This window comes from Saimiri boliviensis, chromosome 3, assembly GCF_048565385.1.
Source record: "Saimiri boliviensis isolate mSaiBol1 chromosome 3, mSaiBol1.pri, whole genome shotgun sequence".
Classification (NCBI taxonomy): domain Eukaryota; kingdom Metazoa; phylum Chordata; class Mammalia; order Primates; family Cebidae; genus Saimiri; species Saimiri boliviensis.
In genome coordinates, this window is record NC_133451.1 from 92,675,511 (window position 1) to 92,693,121 (window position 17,611).

At 33.4% G+C, this 17,611-nt stretch overlaps 1 protein-coding gene across 2 annotated transcripts in view; it reads right to left on the bottom strand.

Annotated features, from left to right (window-relative positions):
- Window positions 1–123: 123 nt before the first annotated feature.
- Window positions 124–17,611, bottom strand: part of DNAJB14 (DnaJ heat shock protein family (Hsp40) member B14) — a 52,307-nt gene continuing 34,819 nt past the window's right edge. For both annotated transcript variants that reach the window (XM_010340123.3, XM_003929515.3), the window contains 5 exons: window positions 12,781–12,966; window positions 10,608–10,702; window positions 9,686–9,795; window positions 7,628–7,800; window positions 124–5,006 (listed from right to left, as the gene is read on the bottom strand). In XM_010340123.3, the coding sequence (XP_010338425.1) occupies window positions 4,882–5,006; window positions 7,628–7,800; window positions 9,686–9,795; window positions 10,608–10,702; window positions 12,781–12,966 (689 nt within the window). In that variant the 3' untranslated portion in view covers window positions 124–4,881. The remainder of the gene's footprint in view (window positions 5,007–7,627; window positions 7,801–9,685; window positions 9,796–10,607; window positions 10,703–12,780; window positions 12,967–17,611) is intronic.

The window sequence follows — 17,611 nt, forward strand, 5'->3', positions numbered from 1 at the left end:
GATTAATTCCCAGCACTCAGCTCAATGCCTGGGATATAGCAAGCATTGACACACTTGTTAAATAGCTAAATGAATGAAAGAGTGGCCATATTAAGAGTATAAAACATGATAAAAAACCAAACATTTTACAGTGAGAACAGACCTTCTTTTTATTAATATATTGAGATAAACTACAGAGACTGAAAGACAAAAATTCATATTTCATTCAGCAGAACATTCATTAAAAATCAAATGCATTTACTTTGAGTTCTCACAGAAAATTTTATGTAAGTCTGATATAACATTAAATATTTTACAAATCAGACATTTCATTTTTAAATCTAATTTATGATCCTGAATGCATTATAGACAAAGTAAGCTCTCCTTTACCAGTTTCATTTAACTTAAAACAAGGCTTCCATTAAAATTCCATCAAACCTTAAAAATTACCTGCAGCTTTTAAAAACGCATAAAGTAAACGGAAAGAAAGTCTTATGTAGCAATCCAAAAACCAAAAGCAGAAATTGGCAAGAAGCATTTCTTAATACAGATAAACTGCAAAATATCATTTATGTTTGTTTCTTCTCATGGTTGAACTGTCCTATTCAAAATAATTCTTTTTGAAACTAATAATTACAATACTCCAATGTCATTGAAAATCTCTATGATTTTAATAGTGTACTTAAATGGCAAAGTAGACTATCAGATTGAAATATACAGAATCTTGTGCTGAAGTGAATGAGGCTTGCTCACATCTATGCCAGGTGTCATCTGCTATGCAGTTATGAGACATCTTGGCAACTGGTCATCCCAAATTTTACTAACTTACTAAACAAGGACATTTCAAGAAATACTTCTTACCCCTATGTGTGTCCAGATGGCGGGATATAGAAAGATACAATTATGTTTGAAGCACAGGCCTTATAATAGGAATCTCTGCATTAAAATATGAAAAAGAGCAACAGAAAGAGTTCACACCAATGAAATTGTGTGGACTGATTTTCAAAGTTAGAAATAAAAATATCCACTGCTAATGGAAGCCCTGCTCTGTGCAAACATAGTGTGGTATATATTAAACAATCACACGTTTGAGGTATTAGCTGGAAAAAATATATACATACACCTATACATGGACACATCCACAGAATATTCACAAATCTATTGGCCCCAACACCAGCAGAGTCATATTAAATGAAAAAAATACATACCAACAGGAAAAAGTTACACATAGGGAATTTACAAAAAATGTGGTGCCATAATCCTTAATATAAGGAGTACGTTTTGAATTGTTTTGAGGAAAAATGTTTCCATTTATATGAAAGTATCCATTTAGTAGTAATAAAACCAAAAAGGAAGCTGAATTCTAGGACTGTGTTGCCTGCCAAATTACTGAAGGGATGAGCAAGAATTCCTTGAAAAGCCTCATTCTATCCTTTTTCTTTGTAACTAAAAATTACAATTTAAAAAGTTGGAAATTATTGCCAGACTACTTTCTCTTCACTGGTTTATAGAGAATTTTATGGATTTTAACTAGGTGGTCGTCCAATGTGGTCAACACACAAGGTTTTTCAGCTGTTTAATGAAAATTAAAATTCAGATTTATTGTTGATTTTCATTAATTTTTCTGTTCAGATGATAAAAAGATTACAAATTTCCTTTCAGTTTGTTTCACTCAATATGAAGATGGATAGTAGTAATAAGATAGTACTGAACCCAAGCTTCACATGGGGAAGCTCAACAAACGTACAAATTCTCCTCTTTTAACCATTTGGTCCTTTGACATAAAATTTGCTTAACTGGCAAGTTGGCTCACTTGGTCCTCAAGCCAACATCAACAAATATTTAACTGTCTTAACACAGGTGGGAGATTTATTTTTTTAATGAAATACATAGGAATCCATTAACATTAGCATGTCACATGTGATAAATAGCTTCATTTAAAAATACTACGGATCAACAGAAGGGAAATCAAAAACTTAATCATTTTTCTCGGTAACTACTTTAGTATAATTAAAGATTTAACTGGAAGAAAAATTAAACATAAAAGTATAATTAAGGTAAAAAGCTGGTATTCCACATTTCTGTTCCTATGAACACCTGAGCTGACACAAAAGTTGAGTAGTTTAATGCACTGGCAACATATGCCTTAAGGGCTGTACATTTCTCTACCAAACCTTTGTAAATCATAAACAAGCATGTAATAATTATGAAACAAATAACTTATTTAGGCATTCAACTGTAATGTTTACAAAATATATTATTTTTACTTTATTAGATGAATCCAACTTGACATTTTTCATTGTTAAGAATTCAGTTCACTTACTTAATCATACTACATTCTGAAATTTACAAATGACTAAATGACTAGCACCAGTCTGTTTAGGAACTAAGGAATCAAAAGAAGAGGAGAAAGGTCAAACTCTCAGAAGGACAATATTGTTTGTGTGTATATGCATGTGTGTATTTGTGTGTGTTTATGTAAAAAGGGGTAAAAATGTAAAGCATTAACAAATCTAACTGCTGCTAAATTGTTAGAACACCAGTCAAAGGAGCTAATAAAGCAATATTCAAAGATTGGGGACTTAGGTGGTCATTAGAATGAGCCAATGAAATTACAAAGTTCATGTAGTTAAAAATAAGATGGCAAAATGTTGGGACTTTTATTTAAAAAAAGCAGCAAACATGAAAATCTTTTAACTCAAGATATCTAAACTCTTCTTACTTTATACAGTTAACTCCAAATTCTAAGACACTTGTTGAGCTTTTACACCATGATACAGGTGACATTAAGGACTGAATCTTTATTTGCATACTTCATATGTTGCTTAAATTGTCAGGCACTCAGTCTGTCATTTCTCACTGCAGAAAATTTTATCAAACACATTTTCCCTAACAGTTTATGAAATTTAATGGAATGTAGCAATGCAACTGAAATGTAATACTGTCCAAAGCCATATATGACTTTATAATATACACTTTATGGTATTACTTAACTTGGTATAATAACTTCACCTATCCCTTTAAAGTTCAGATTAAGGGAAAAAGAATTAGTCAACAAGAAGGTAAGTTCACAGAATTATCAACTGTAACAGTGAAAATCTGCCATTAAAATTAGAAAAATAAATAGATGAAATTTTTTACTCGAGTTTTTATAAATTTTCTGATGCATATGAACTTTCAAAGTTAAAATGCTATGAACTTATTTAAAAAAAAAAAACATTCTACAGGCTCAACAAAATATTTAAAATTGTATTTTCGCTTTAGCACTGCTTTTTTTTTTTTTTTTTTTTTTTAAGGTAACATATCTAAGAGCAAGTTGGTTAAGCTGTCCAGATTTCCTATGACAGTATGTTTTGTTTAACCTAATTCAATCAGGCATTTCTGTTGACTCACCTGGAAAAGGGGATACAACATAACATTTTTATGAGGTCATTTTAGCAGTTTTATTCAACAGATGCCATAAATTAACTACATTCAGAAAAATAATTTAAACAAAGAACAAAGCCACCCTAGCTAGCATTCTCTCACTCACAAAAAAAGTACCAAAGATATGTTTATGTTCCATTAACTAAGTATAAAGCAAAATCATTAATATATTACAACTGTTAAAGACAGAAGACTAGAAATCAAATAGTTTCATATCTAGTATACAGGCACCAAAAACTTGAATTTCCAGCTGTTTTTTTTTTTCTAATTCATAATATGGATTTACTTACAAGGGGTTTATTCCTACAGGATTAATTTAATGACTCAATAGTGCATAGATTTTAGCTCAGAGTTTTTTAAGGATGACTTGCTTTAAGTTACTATTCTACCTGCTGCTCTATTTCTGCTCACAGTTGCATGTGGCCAAACAGATCATGCTCTGATCAGATAAGTATACTGTAATCTACTTATATGTTTAGGAGTTGGCAATAGGGTTAAAAGGCACAAGGCTATATTTTAGTACTCATTTTTCTTATTATTTATTTGTAGAATAACTTCTTTGGATCCTGCTTATTTTGATCACCAAGAAACTGCAAATTTCTATGGGGGAATATATGAGTCCTCTTCATAAATTTTAGCAGCCTCAAGGACATACACATCAAAATTTGGTGGCCTTTTAATTACTGGAATTGTAAATGACATAACTGCACTTTACTGTTGAAGACCCTTTTAGTTTAATATTTATAACCATTTCCTCATATTTTCTTTAAAATCTATCAGCATAGCATTTCATTTCTATGCATGTATATGTATAGTAATTCATAAAACTAAATAGCAAACTGATATTCTACACCAGTTCATTTATCTCAATATATATTTTGGAATATAACGGCAATATTAAAAATATCAATTCCCTCTAAGCTGATAATGCTATAAGATTTTACACAAAGTTAAAGTTTTTGTTTTTTCTTTTTGAAAAAGTTTCATTGTTTAAACTCCACATATTTGACAACTTGATAAGGAAAATGTAAATGTGTCATGTAACATTTATTCCATCAATTTAAACTTAAGTGTCTCATGGAGCTAAACACTAAAAGAATTTAAATAAAAAAGTAGTAACCTGTATGTACACAAACTGATCATTCCATAAATATTTACATGACAAGGGAAAAAACGGAGAATCACTAAAACTGGAAATTGCTACAGGTATGATAATCCTTTCTCAAGACATTTTAGTTAGGAATCATGTAAGCTTTAAAAATGAAAATAATCATAGAAGCATAACTAAAATATTCAATTTTAGTTTTCAATTACTATTTAAAGGAGCCAGTAGGTCATGAGCAGTCCAAGATTTCAGGAACCAACTATTCAGTTTAGTTTTCAATATCAAATCTTTTCCTTCATCTCTCATGATGAAACTAAACTTACAGAAAAAATAAAGAATACGCTAAAAGGTATATAAATAAAAATTCCAGTTCATCCTCCTTTATAAAGACTGGTCAGCCGCTCTAATTCTTTACAGTTGTCCATGCTCAAGGCATCTGCCTTCCTTCGGAGTCGGTCATCGCGGTATACTTTTGCTGCATACTGCATATCTGTTTCTGTTAACAAAGAAAAATATTTTGCTAATTGAATAAAATTTTGTTACCTAGTTGCTTAAGCTCAAATGATGCTTTATAGGAGCGCTTTGAAATATTTTGATTAACTGACTTAAAAAAAAATCCAAGTACAACTCCTAAAAGCCATTTTAGTAGGAAAAAAAAATTAATGAAAACTTTATCTGATGTCTAGCAGGCAAAAAAAAAAAAACAAAAAACCAGAAAATAAATAAGGATAGAATCCTGTCAACTTATGTTGGAATTATTTCTCTCTACTCCCGTTCCCTAGTGGTTTAAACACTATTCCTCTGAAGCATCATCTTGGCCTCTTTTCCTAAAAATATTATATGCTTTTCAATATGCTTAAGGTTGTTTTTGCTGTGGTCTTCTGTTAGGATTTCAGATTATCCCAAGGCTTAAGTATTTAATACAAAAATTTAAAATCTTGTTCTGAGTTTACTGACATTGAAAAGTACATAAACTAATGTTACCGAAGGAACACAGAAAAAAATGCTTGTTATACAATCATAATACTGCTATTCAGCAAGTACTTCTGAGGCTTCCTTCAGTGCATGGACAACACAGTTACTAATGATACACAGACTACAAATCAAAATTCTTCAAGGAGTATTTCTTGTTTTTTCCTGTTACTCTCAGTCATTTCACAGTTTATTAATACTTGTAAAGACTAGGAGCACTTAAAGAAGATGTAACAAAAAAAGAAAAAAGAAATCAGTTACTTTCTGCAACAAAATGGCCAAAGTAGAAGACATCAGGTTTATATGGATTAGCCAAGATCACATTCAAAATATACTCAACAGTTGAGTGTGTTCCATTTGTAAAGATCTCCAGAAATAATCTTTATTAAATCAAAGGACTAGGATTAACAACTCAATCAATATTATTCTATGCCATTTACTTACAAATAATGCACTTTTATCTATTTACAGATAACTATTCTCAAAGGAGAAATTTGAGACTTACTAACGAATGGCAGAGTCTAGATTCCAATCCAGCTCTCCATTGCCTCGCTTAATATTCTTTCCATTTTTTTTAAAGTACTGCTTGGGCTGGATAATTTGTTGTTGTGGGAGACCTGTCCTGTGCATTGTTGGATGTTTAGCAGCATCCCTGACCTTAACCCGCTAGATGCCAGTAGCAATCCCTGCCATTCCCATCCCATCATGACACACAAAAGTATCTCCAGACATTACCAAATGTCTCTAAGGAGGGGGTGCTAGGGAGGGTGGCAACTCATTCCCAGCTGAAAACCTAAAAATCACTACTAGTCTAATGTAATCTTATCTACACAGCACAGACTGATTTTGCAAACTCAGAGTTAGAAGTCAAGGAAGTCACATCTCTAACTGCCACTGTATAGAGGAGAAAACCAAAAGAGGTTAAGAACTCTCTTAGAAATTTTATTTTATCAACTTTTCCCTAAAAAGGGGGAGATGTTAATAACTGCTGACATTTTCTGAACATTTACTATGTGTAAAGTACTTTATTCTGTGATTTATTTTTCACAACAAACCCATCAAGTTGGTTATTTCTGAGAAGACTTTGGAACACAGGGCCTGGATTCCAGAGACAAACTGTCTGGTTTTGAATCACAAATGACCTCTTTGACCTTGGGCAAGTTAGTAATCTCTCTTTGCTTCAGTTTCTTCATGTGTAAAATTAGTATAATAACCTCACAGGATTGTTGTGGGGATTAAATGAGTTAATACTTATAACGTGCTTGGGACAGTGACTGAAACAGTAGGCCTAATATAAATGATAGCTATTATTTCCTCCTTTCATCATCATCACCCATTTTACACATGAAATAAACTCATAGAGGTTACAATTCATCAGCTAAAATTGTCAGCTAAAAATTTCAGAGCTAGGATTCAACTTTACTCTGTTTAATTCTAAAATCAATTGTGCTAACACTACACTATATGATCTACATTATTATTCGTAACAATGGTGTTACAGAAACAAGAACCACAACACTCAGTTCACATGCAACATCTCAGCAGATTCTTATGGTCAATTTTTATAGGCGGAAGTGTTCCTTAAATTAAGAAAACTAAGGTTGGAAACGGCTAAGCAAATTGAGTGTTCCAAAGAGCCTCTCTGTGTACAAAGGAAAGAAAAATGAAATGTCAGCAAAACTCATTGCAGGTTAAATTCTAAGTACTAAAGCTAAATTAATAAAGAGTTTCAAACTTAACTCTGAGAACAGGATGGATGCATCTTAAAATTGATGACATAGTTTATCTGCCAGGATTTTTTTTTCTTTCTTGGTGGTACATAAAAGAATGACACATCTTACAATGGATATTATCAATACAATAAAACTTGGTATTACTTATTGAACCACATATTTACTGATATGGTGGTACAACATACACAAGTGTATTGGTACAACAATACACAAGTACCATTTATTAAGTCCTTACTATGTGTCAGTTCCTGTGTTAGGCCACGTGTATATAAAATGCATGATCTCATTTAAGTACTGTGCTCCAAATATGTGCCAGGGAATTCCAGAACATTCCTTGAATAGGGAAACCTACATTAATCAGTTCCAAAGACTGTGAATCAGTTTTAAAATGTTAAACATGTGATAAACTTACTTTGTTGTCTTTCTTTCCAGCAATTATTTCGAATATTAGTCACATAATCTTCTTCCACACTCTTTTCTATCTTTTGTAATAACATTCCTTTATATTCATTTTTAAAGTCCTTGTTGACATAATAAACAACACCCAAGTTTTCTGTCTGCATTTTAATAGTTTGCCCTGTTCCACTGTAAAAGAGATGCAGCATCATTTTAATTAAAATTGGACATTCCAAAATGTTACTATAAACCAAGCAAACAAAAACAATTAAAAATCATTGAAAAGTTAATATTGGTAATACAGTTTGAACATCCCTAATCCGAAAATCTGAAATCTGAAATGCTCCAAAATCTAAGACTTTCTGAGCATCGACATGATGGCACAAGTGTAAAATTCCACAGCTGACCACATGTGATGAATCAAAGTGAAAACAGAGTAATAGTACACAGTAACCTTTTAATCAAAATGCAGCATCATAGGTGGAAACTAAAAACCTGTAGTTGTTTGTTGTTGCTATTATTTAACAACTGATAACAGGTATTCTGGTGATGCTACCATGCTGGTTAGTTGCCCCTGAACATATTATTTCTTCACTGTTAAATACTTATGTGTGAATTAGAGTAAGAAAATGATTGCTTATCAGTAGCATATAAATTCAGAGTCAAGAATGATACCAAACAACCACAGGTTGTCCACATGAGTGGCTGAGATAGTGATGCCTTTGCTTTCTGATAGTTCAATGTATACACACTTTGTTTCATGAAACTTTGTTTCAAAGTTACTAAAAATATTGTATAAAATTACCTTCAGGCTATGTGTATAGGGTATATATAAAACATAAACTTCCTAAGACTTGGGTGCCATTCTCAAGATATCTCATAAAATATATACAAATATTACAAAATCTGAAAAAAATCTAAAATCCAAAGCACTTCTGGTCTGAAGCATTTTGGATAAGAAATACACAAACTGTAACTTATTTACATTTTCTAAAATTGCCTAAAACCATGATTTCATGTCACAAAAAAGTAATCACACTTTTAAATATGCTATGTTCTTACAAAGGTATCCCAATTTTTAGTTAATAAAAATCTTATTTGGGTTGGGTGCGGTGGCTCACATCTACAGATGTGAGCACTTTGGGAGGCTGAGGCCGGCAGATCACCTGAGGTCAAGAGTTACAGACCAGCCTGACCAACACGGAGAAACCCCATCTCTACAAAAACTACAAAACTAGCTGGGCGTGGTAGTGCATGCCTGTAATCTTAGCTACTTGAGAGACTGAGACAGAAGAATTGCTTGAACCTGGGAGGCGGAGGTCACAGTGAGGCGCGATCACACCACTGCACTCTAGCCTGGGCAACAAGAGTGAAACTCCATCTCAAAAAAAAAAAAAAAAACGTATTTAGAAAAAATAAGGTAATTCTTATTTTAGACCAATGTGATTTTAATACTGTAAAATCACTGCCAATAGGATTTTTATTATTTTTTCTTTATCTGCTTTTATAAAGTTCATGCTGCTATAACAGCCAATATGATGTTATAGTTTCCTTTATGTTCACTGTATTAAAGTTGTCTAGAATGGATGCTGTATTCATTTTTCTTATGTCCTGACTTCTTATATATAAAGTATATGGTTAAAAAAGTACATCACAAAAAAGTAATATTTGCTTTTATTTAATCGATATTTTGCAAACTGAAAAGTCACTTTACCCTTAATGATATAAATCTATGTAAGATCAATCATTGCTCTATTTGTCTTTAAAGTATTTTTGTCCTTCGGAGTACTTTTGTTTTTAATGTCAACCCATTACCTACCACATTAAATTGTTATCAAGTTCAAATATAGCATTTCTGTCCTTATCCACAGTGGAAGAACAGAAATATAAATTAACAACATAAGACATTTATTACTTAAAGTAACTATTTTAAATATTAGATATAAATTTTAAAATCTGATATACTTGCAGTAATAGATCTGGCACTTAAAAGTTTGTAAGAACACAATCTCTTTAAAGGAAGCTAGGTCAGAAATAACAATTCATTTTTGTAAAACTTCACTTAGCTACTTACGATCTGGGATATAAGGAATAAGGAGGATTAGAGACCATCAATTGGCTTAATAATGACACGAGGATCAATACAATTATGGGCATCAGCTGGATAAACACAGAAAAACCTCCCTATAAAAAATCATCAAAGAATAACAAATTGTAATATAACTGTAATTGTTAATAATCCAACAGTTGTCATACATTTTGAGGCAGAAAGGGCGTTTGAGATCACTAGTTCAGTGCTTTCAAACTTAACCATACCAACCTCCTTCGGTGATTCTTAAAAATATAACTGTCCAGGCACATCACTAGGAGATTCTGATTTGAAAAACACTGATAGAATTTGATTTCATTTTATAGATGAGGAAGTCCTCATTCTTTTCTCTCTCTCATTCCCAACTCCCTCCCCCAACATACACAGAGACTCTATCAATATGCTGCAGGCTGTAAAACCATTTTTACCTTGGATTTGAGGTTAGAAGATGGGAGCTGATGAGTGGCAAAGCTGGGGGCCAGGCCTTTTAATTTCTAGTCTAGTGCTCTTTCCATTTACCTTTCCACTTCATGTAATTAAACTGCTATAGGCAATTAGGTATAATTGCATTAGAACAAGGAAAGTTACCTCCAATTCTAGTTTTTCAGTATTCTAAATTCTTCAGGGCCAAATATAACAAGTTACCTTCTTAACGTGCACAGTGCAGGTTTACCTTCATTAGAATCATTGAGTAACAAATTTAAATGGGTCATACTATCCAACCACCCCCTGCTGACCTCACCTCCTATTCCTACAATATCCCTAAGGATTTTCTAGTCTTTACTGAACACCTCTGGTAAGAGAAAACTCATTATTCCCTACAACAACCTGCCCTCTTTTTAGACAACTCTAGTTGCTTTTCCTGAGCTGAAATTTGCCATTTTGTGATTCCTAGTCATAAACGTACATCTCCTCTTTCCTCTTCTCTTTCATGTCCACTATGTCGATGCTGATGTTGTTGGCTATAACCAGCTCGTCCATTTGAAAAAGAATGTACACTACCTAAAAAAATAAAAGCGAGGTTAAATTAGGGAGAGCAATTATGGTCAGAAAAAATATATTTTCTTTCACATTTTTCCTTAATTTTTAAAAATTACTAAAACAGTACATGTTTGTTTTCAGTAGTAAATACTTATTGCCCTCTTTTCTTGTGAGTGAAGGGTGGACAGAAATAGTAACGATTCTTCCCAATCTGCTTCCTTTACAGGTAGAAATTCCTTTATGAAAACTTGATTAAGAGTTTCTCTACACTCATAGAGGACTTTTGTTGTGATTAGTTGTTTTTATAAATGTTGGTTTATTACTTTGAAACTTTGCTTTTTGCATTTATCAATGCATCATAAACATCTCTAAAAATCAAAAGACAGTATTCAAATTCATTTTTTAAAAATAGCTCTATAATGTATCTTGGTATAGGTGGACCACAATTTATTCAAACATTCTCTTGCTGATAAACAATCAAGTTGTTTTCCTATAAGATGGCCAATCAGAAATGGCTACCACTGACAAACTATGTTATAACTAGCAAAATAACTGCAAATTAACTATCAGTAGAAAATTTACTATTGTCTGAAAGATTTCTGATTGTTCCTAGCCAGTCAAAATTACTAGCTTTAATAATGTTTCTGTAATTATATATTCTAACATGTCAAAACACAGATTATATTTTCAGTCATTAATTTGTATTCATATATCCTCTTTCCTTCAGGGATGCTTTGCAAAACATCCTATCAATGACCACAACCTTGCCAGACATGATGGCTTACCTCTGTAATCCCAGCACAGGATTTGGGAGGCTAAGGTGGGAGGATCGCTTGAGGCCAGGAGTTCAAGACCAGCCTGGACAACATAGCAAGACCCTGTCTCTCCAAAAAAGGTTTTAAAAAATTAGCTGGACATGGTGGTACATGCCTGTAATACTAGCAACTTGGGAAGCTGAGGCAGGAGGATTGGTTGAGCCTAGGATTTTGAGGCTGCACTGAGCTGTGATCATCCCAGTGTACTCCAGTCTGGGAAACAGAGCACGACCCTGTCTCTATTAAAAAAGAAAAAGAAATGACCACAACCTTTCTCAATAATATTCAGAGAGGGCCACCAGGTCAAATCACATTGCTACATTTATGAAGATTCTCCTAATTTTGAATGGGATGTTTAACTCAGCACCTGAAGTAAATTTTGTAAATAAGACTAAAGCTATAATTTTAAGTACCTTAGAAGAGCTACATTCAAGAAAAATTAATTTCTACACTAACAACTCACAGTACCTAAGTCCTCACTTAACATCATCAATAGGTCCTTGAAAACCGCAACTTCAAGTAAACATGATGTACTATATGCCTCAGCAATTTAACTCTTGTTTATATCAATTAGCCTGTGGTAAAATTAGTTGTTATTCAGAATATTGTTTCACTTACAGTCACAGTTTCCAAAAACCTTATGTTAAGTGACCACTTACTGGAAATGTAAGTGGAGTTTAATACTATTTATGTTGGCACTATAAAATCTATCCATTTAGTAGTATCAATACAATATTTCACTTTGATAACAAGTTAGCTATTTCTACTTTAATGTAATTTTTAAAATCCACTTTGTATATAACCTATGAATCAGACTTTCTACTGTTTAAATGGAAATAGAAATGAGTACCTCTACTTACATCCAAATTAGCAAACTATAATGTTATTGATAAAATCTTTACAAAGATCTCTAAAGAAGCAATGTCAAAGAGTCATCCAGGTTTAAGTAAAGAAAACCACTCATAATTATAATAGTACTTACCGAAGACATTGCCATTACATTTCCTGCTTATATTCCCTTTCTGTATAAAATACAGAATATCTGTACTCTTCATTTTTTTTAACTAAAATATGTTCTAGGAAAATATGGGGTTTTTTTAATTAAAATGTTTTACTTTGTAAAAATAGTAACCCTAACATTTTTCTCCTGCTTTCATGAAAAACCATCACAGGATCAAAACATTACAAGAAATGTAGGGGAAAAGGTAGATACATCTCTAATCTAACTAGAGGTAAGGCTCTGTAGCTTCATAAAATATAATATCTTTAATTACATTAAAGTACCTGAAGGAAATCCGCCCCCAAAAAATATATTAAACAAGTCTTCTGGAGTTATATCAGCTTCACAACCTCTATGGAAATTAAATCTGCCATTGTTTTGGTGGTTACAAGCTTGTTCTTCATTGCCTGTGAGGTCATACTGTTTTCGCTTTTCTGGATTACTTAACACAGCATAAGCATTTCCAATCTCTGAAAAAGTAAGGAGTAAAAGTTGGTAAGCAAAGTTATTATATTATAAAAGTCTGCCCCACATAAAAACTAATGTCATGCTGAAAAGAAAAAAAAAAAAAAAAAAAGACCACCTGAAACTAATCCAGAAGATTGTTAAAAAGTAGGAAGTTCTTTTAAAAAGACACACTGTTTGCAATTACACGTATTATTTCTCAATACAACTTTTTATACCAAATAGACAAGTCTCTACTGCTTTGAAAACAAAGGAATATCCACCTTTCCTGTTTTAATATTGTGTTCCAGCTCCTAAAATCCTGCCTCTTAAGCCATTCATCAAATAGTTCAAACCAATAATAGCAGTAGCTACCAATATTGAGTACCTAAGAACTGCCAGGCTCTGCACCCAATACTTTCTTACATTGCCTGTTATTGTCCCCACTTTAAAAATGAGGGCCCTAAAATTCAAGAAGGTTAAATAACTCATTCAAAGTCAAATTCTTCTTAGCACAATAAGTACACTCTCTTCATGCAGCCTATGCCAAAAATCTTTTTTTGCACCCTGGAGTCGGAATAAGTATTCTTTCATCCTATGACCCCAGTTTATCCCCTAGAACAGTAAAAAAGGGGACTGTGTTTATGTTTTCATGGCAATATTCCCAAGATTCAACATAAGGTCTGAATTAGTTTTTAAATAAATACAGACAGTCCTCAGTTTTTCTGTTTTACTTTGCATGACATTTATTTATAAAAAAGAATTCTATTTCCCACCTCACAGTCCCAAATCCAAAAGAGGTAATGGTACACTGGTTACCAGAATGTCTTTCTGAAGCAATTTAGAAGTTCTGATGCTTTCAATCTAAAAGTAGGAACTATCTGATTCTTATTCTGACACCTCTAATAGTTAATTACTTCATAAATACATCTTGCTTCTTAAACTAGATTGTAAGCCTCCTGCCATAAGGAATATTTTAAAAATAGTTTTTGGATCCCATGTGGTGGCTGCCATAGGTACTGTGCAAGCAAATAGATGCTCATTAGGTAGCTGTTTCTGAATGATTTCATATTACACTGGAATTAATGATATACAATACTCTGGATATTTTCTTCTAATCAAGCTTCTATTTATTTATTTATTTATTTATTTATTTATTTATTTATTTATTTTAAGATGGGGTTTGACCATATTGGTCAGGCTGGTCTCAAACTCATGACCTCAGGTGATCCGCCCACCTCAGCCTCCCAAACTGCTGGAATTACAGGCGTGAGCCACCGTGCCCGGCTCCTAATCTCCTAATCAAGTTTCGCCGGGCGCGGTGGCTCAAGCCTGTAATCCCAGCACTTTGGGAGGCCGAGGCGGGTGGATCACGAGGTCGAGAGATCGAGACCATCCTGGTCAACATGGTGAAACCCCGTCTCTACTAAAAATACAAAAAATTAGCTGGGCATGGTGGCGCGTGCCTGTAATCCCAGCTACTCCGGAGGCTGAGGCAGGAGAATTGCCTGAACCCAGGAGGCGGAGGTTGCGGTGAGCCGAGATCGCGCCATTGCACTCCAGCCTGGGTAACAAGAGCGAAACTCTGTCTCAAAAAAAAAAAAAAAAAAAAAAAAAACTAGACTCAGACATTGCTTTCAGGTAGTATGTGTACCCTGCTGTATGAAAAATTAGGTAGATGGTTCATCTATCTGAGCAGATACTTTCTTCAGATTCTCCAAGAATCTGTGATTGCAACGTAGCCATCTTTTATGAGTTATTTCAAAGGGAATACATAATCAAAGATCTAAACAATGTACTTACAAACAACATCAACATATTATAAACTAAAAGGGCTATCCCATGTAATGTAATAATGCTAATTTAATAGTTTTACTACTTTAAAATTATTAATATGTAGGCAACCCAATTCTATTTTAAGGCTTTCCTTTTTTAGAAAAAATAATTTCCAAACATTAAGATATTTTAGAAGGTATTTGTGAAATATTGTCATAATCTATAATTGCACACATAAGACATTTTGTATATGTGGCCAGAGTAATTTTCTATTCATTTACTTTGTGCTATACCCATAGAATCGAGGTTTTTTGCAGTCCCTTATGATCTAAATAATTACATCCAAAATTTATCTTGGTATTCAAAGATTTTACAAAATACATTTCTACCTCACTGTCACTTACTTCACCAAAAGGTACCTTCCACTTCATTTTTCTTTAAGCTTTTAATACACAGATCTGCTATACCTTTTACTTAATTTTTCCCAACAGTAATGTTTGACAAAATTATATTACAATATCCCTAACAGGATATTGACATTGATATAGTCAGGATGTAGAACATTTCTAATACCACTCTCATGTTGATCTTTCATAACCACATCCAACACCTCTTCCTTCCCTCCTCAACCCCTGACAATTAATCTAGTCTCCATTTGAACAGTTTTTGTCAAGACTATTATATTAATGAAATAATACAGTATGTAAATGGGATCACATTATATGATATATAAATGGAATGAAACCTTTTGGGATTGGCTTGGTAAATCATAATACTCTGGAGATCCAGGTTGTCATATATGCCAACAGTTCATTTCTTTTTATTAGTGGGTAGCATTCCATGGTTAAGGATGTACCACTGTTTGCTTAACCATTCACCACTGAATAACATCTAGGTTGTTTCTAGCTTTTGGCTATTACAAATAAAATTGCTATATACGTTCATGTACAGGATTATGTGTAAACATAAATCTTCATTTCTCTGGAATAAATTCCCAGGAGTGCATTCTTTGTTGTATAGTAGCTACATAGATTTTTGAGAAACTGCCCAACTGTGTCATTATATATCCCATCAACAATGTATGAGTGATCCATTATCTGCATCCATACCAGCATTTGGTATTGTCATTATTTTTCACTCTAGCCATTCTGATAAATGTATAGTGATATCCCATTTCGATTTACTTGGCATTTCTCTAATGACTAATGACTGATGGTGAAAAATCTTCATTTTCTTGCCCATTCTAATTGGACTGTCTGTATTTAGCTTTTGAGTGTTGAGAATTCTTTATATTTAATATATTCAAAACACTTGTCCTTTGTCAGATATGTGCCTGGCAAATCTTTTTTCCCATTCTAGAGCTTCTTTTCATCCTCGTAATAGGGCAGCACAAACTTAAAAAATCTTAAAGTCCAACTTAACAACTTCTCCTTTTATGTATGATGCCTTGGGGGTTAAGTCTTAAAAAAAAAATTGGCCAGGCACAGTGGCTCACACCCGTAATCCCAGTGCTTTGGGAGGCTGCGGCAGGCAGATCACAAGGTCAGGAGTTCAGGACTAGCCTGGCCAACATGGTGAAACCCTGTCTCTATTACAACTACAAAAAGTTAGCCACGTGAGGGGGTGTTCGCCTGTAATCTCAGCTACTCAGGAGGCTGAGGCAGGAAAATCACTTAAAGCTGTGAGACAGAGGTTGCAGAGCTGAGACTGTGCCACTGCATACCAGCCTGGGCAACACAGCGAGACTCCTTCTCAAAAAACAAACAAAAAAATTATTGCCTCGCCCTAGATCCTAAAGATTTACTCCTATGACTGTTGGCTAAAAGTGTTATGTTTTATATTTCTATTTTTTATCTATTTTGAGAGTTCATTTTCTATATGAGGCATGATATTTTCATCAGGGTTAATTTTTTGGACTATGGATGTACTATGGATGTCCAGTTGCCTCAAAACCAACTGTTGAAAAGGCTATCTTTCCTCTATCGAATTGCTTTTGCATCTTTGTCAAAAACCAGTTGGCTATATTAGTATCGGTCTAATTCTGGGTTCCCTATCTTGTTCTACTGATCTATGTGTATATCTTTCTGCCAATACCACACAGTTTTGTTTACTGTATATCTATAGAGTTCCTGAAATCAGGACCACTAGTCACTCCAACTACATTATTTTAATAAATCTTTTTAGATATTCAGGTTCTTTCTTCCCCCCATATGAATTTTAGAATAAAATTTGTTTCTATCTACAAAACAAATCCTGCTATAATTTTGACAGGAATTGTGTTTAACAGGTATATCGATTTGTGATGACCATTTTTTGTGTGTTTGAGATGGAGTTTCACTCTTGTTGCCCAGGCTGGAGTGCAATGGAGCGCTTGGCTCACAGCAACTTCCGCCTCCCAGGTTCAAGCAATTCTCCTGCCTCCGCCTTCTGAGTAGCTTGGATTACAGGTATGCACCACCATGCCTAGCTAATTTTGTATTTTCACTAGAGACAGGGTTTCTCCATGTTGGTCAGGCTGGTCTCCAACTCCTGACCTCAGGTGATCTGCCCGTCTTAGCCTCTCAAAGTGCTGAGATTACAGGCATAAACCACCATGCCCAGGCAACTTCACATCTTTACTATGTTGAGTCTTCCAATCTATGAACATGATATTTCAGTCCATTCATTTAGCTATTTTCTAAATGAATAATCAATATTGATTAAATAAATCAGGAAATAGCTAAATAAATGGACTGTATATAGTATATACAAAAGCTATATACATATATATATATACATATATATACACACACACACACACACATAGCTTTCAGTATATAAATCCGACACAAGTTTTACTACATTTACACCTAAGTATTTTTTGTATGTATGATTATAAATGATAATGTATTTAGT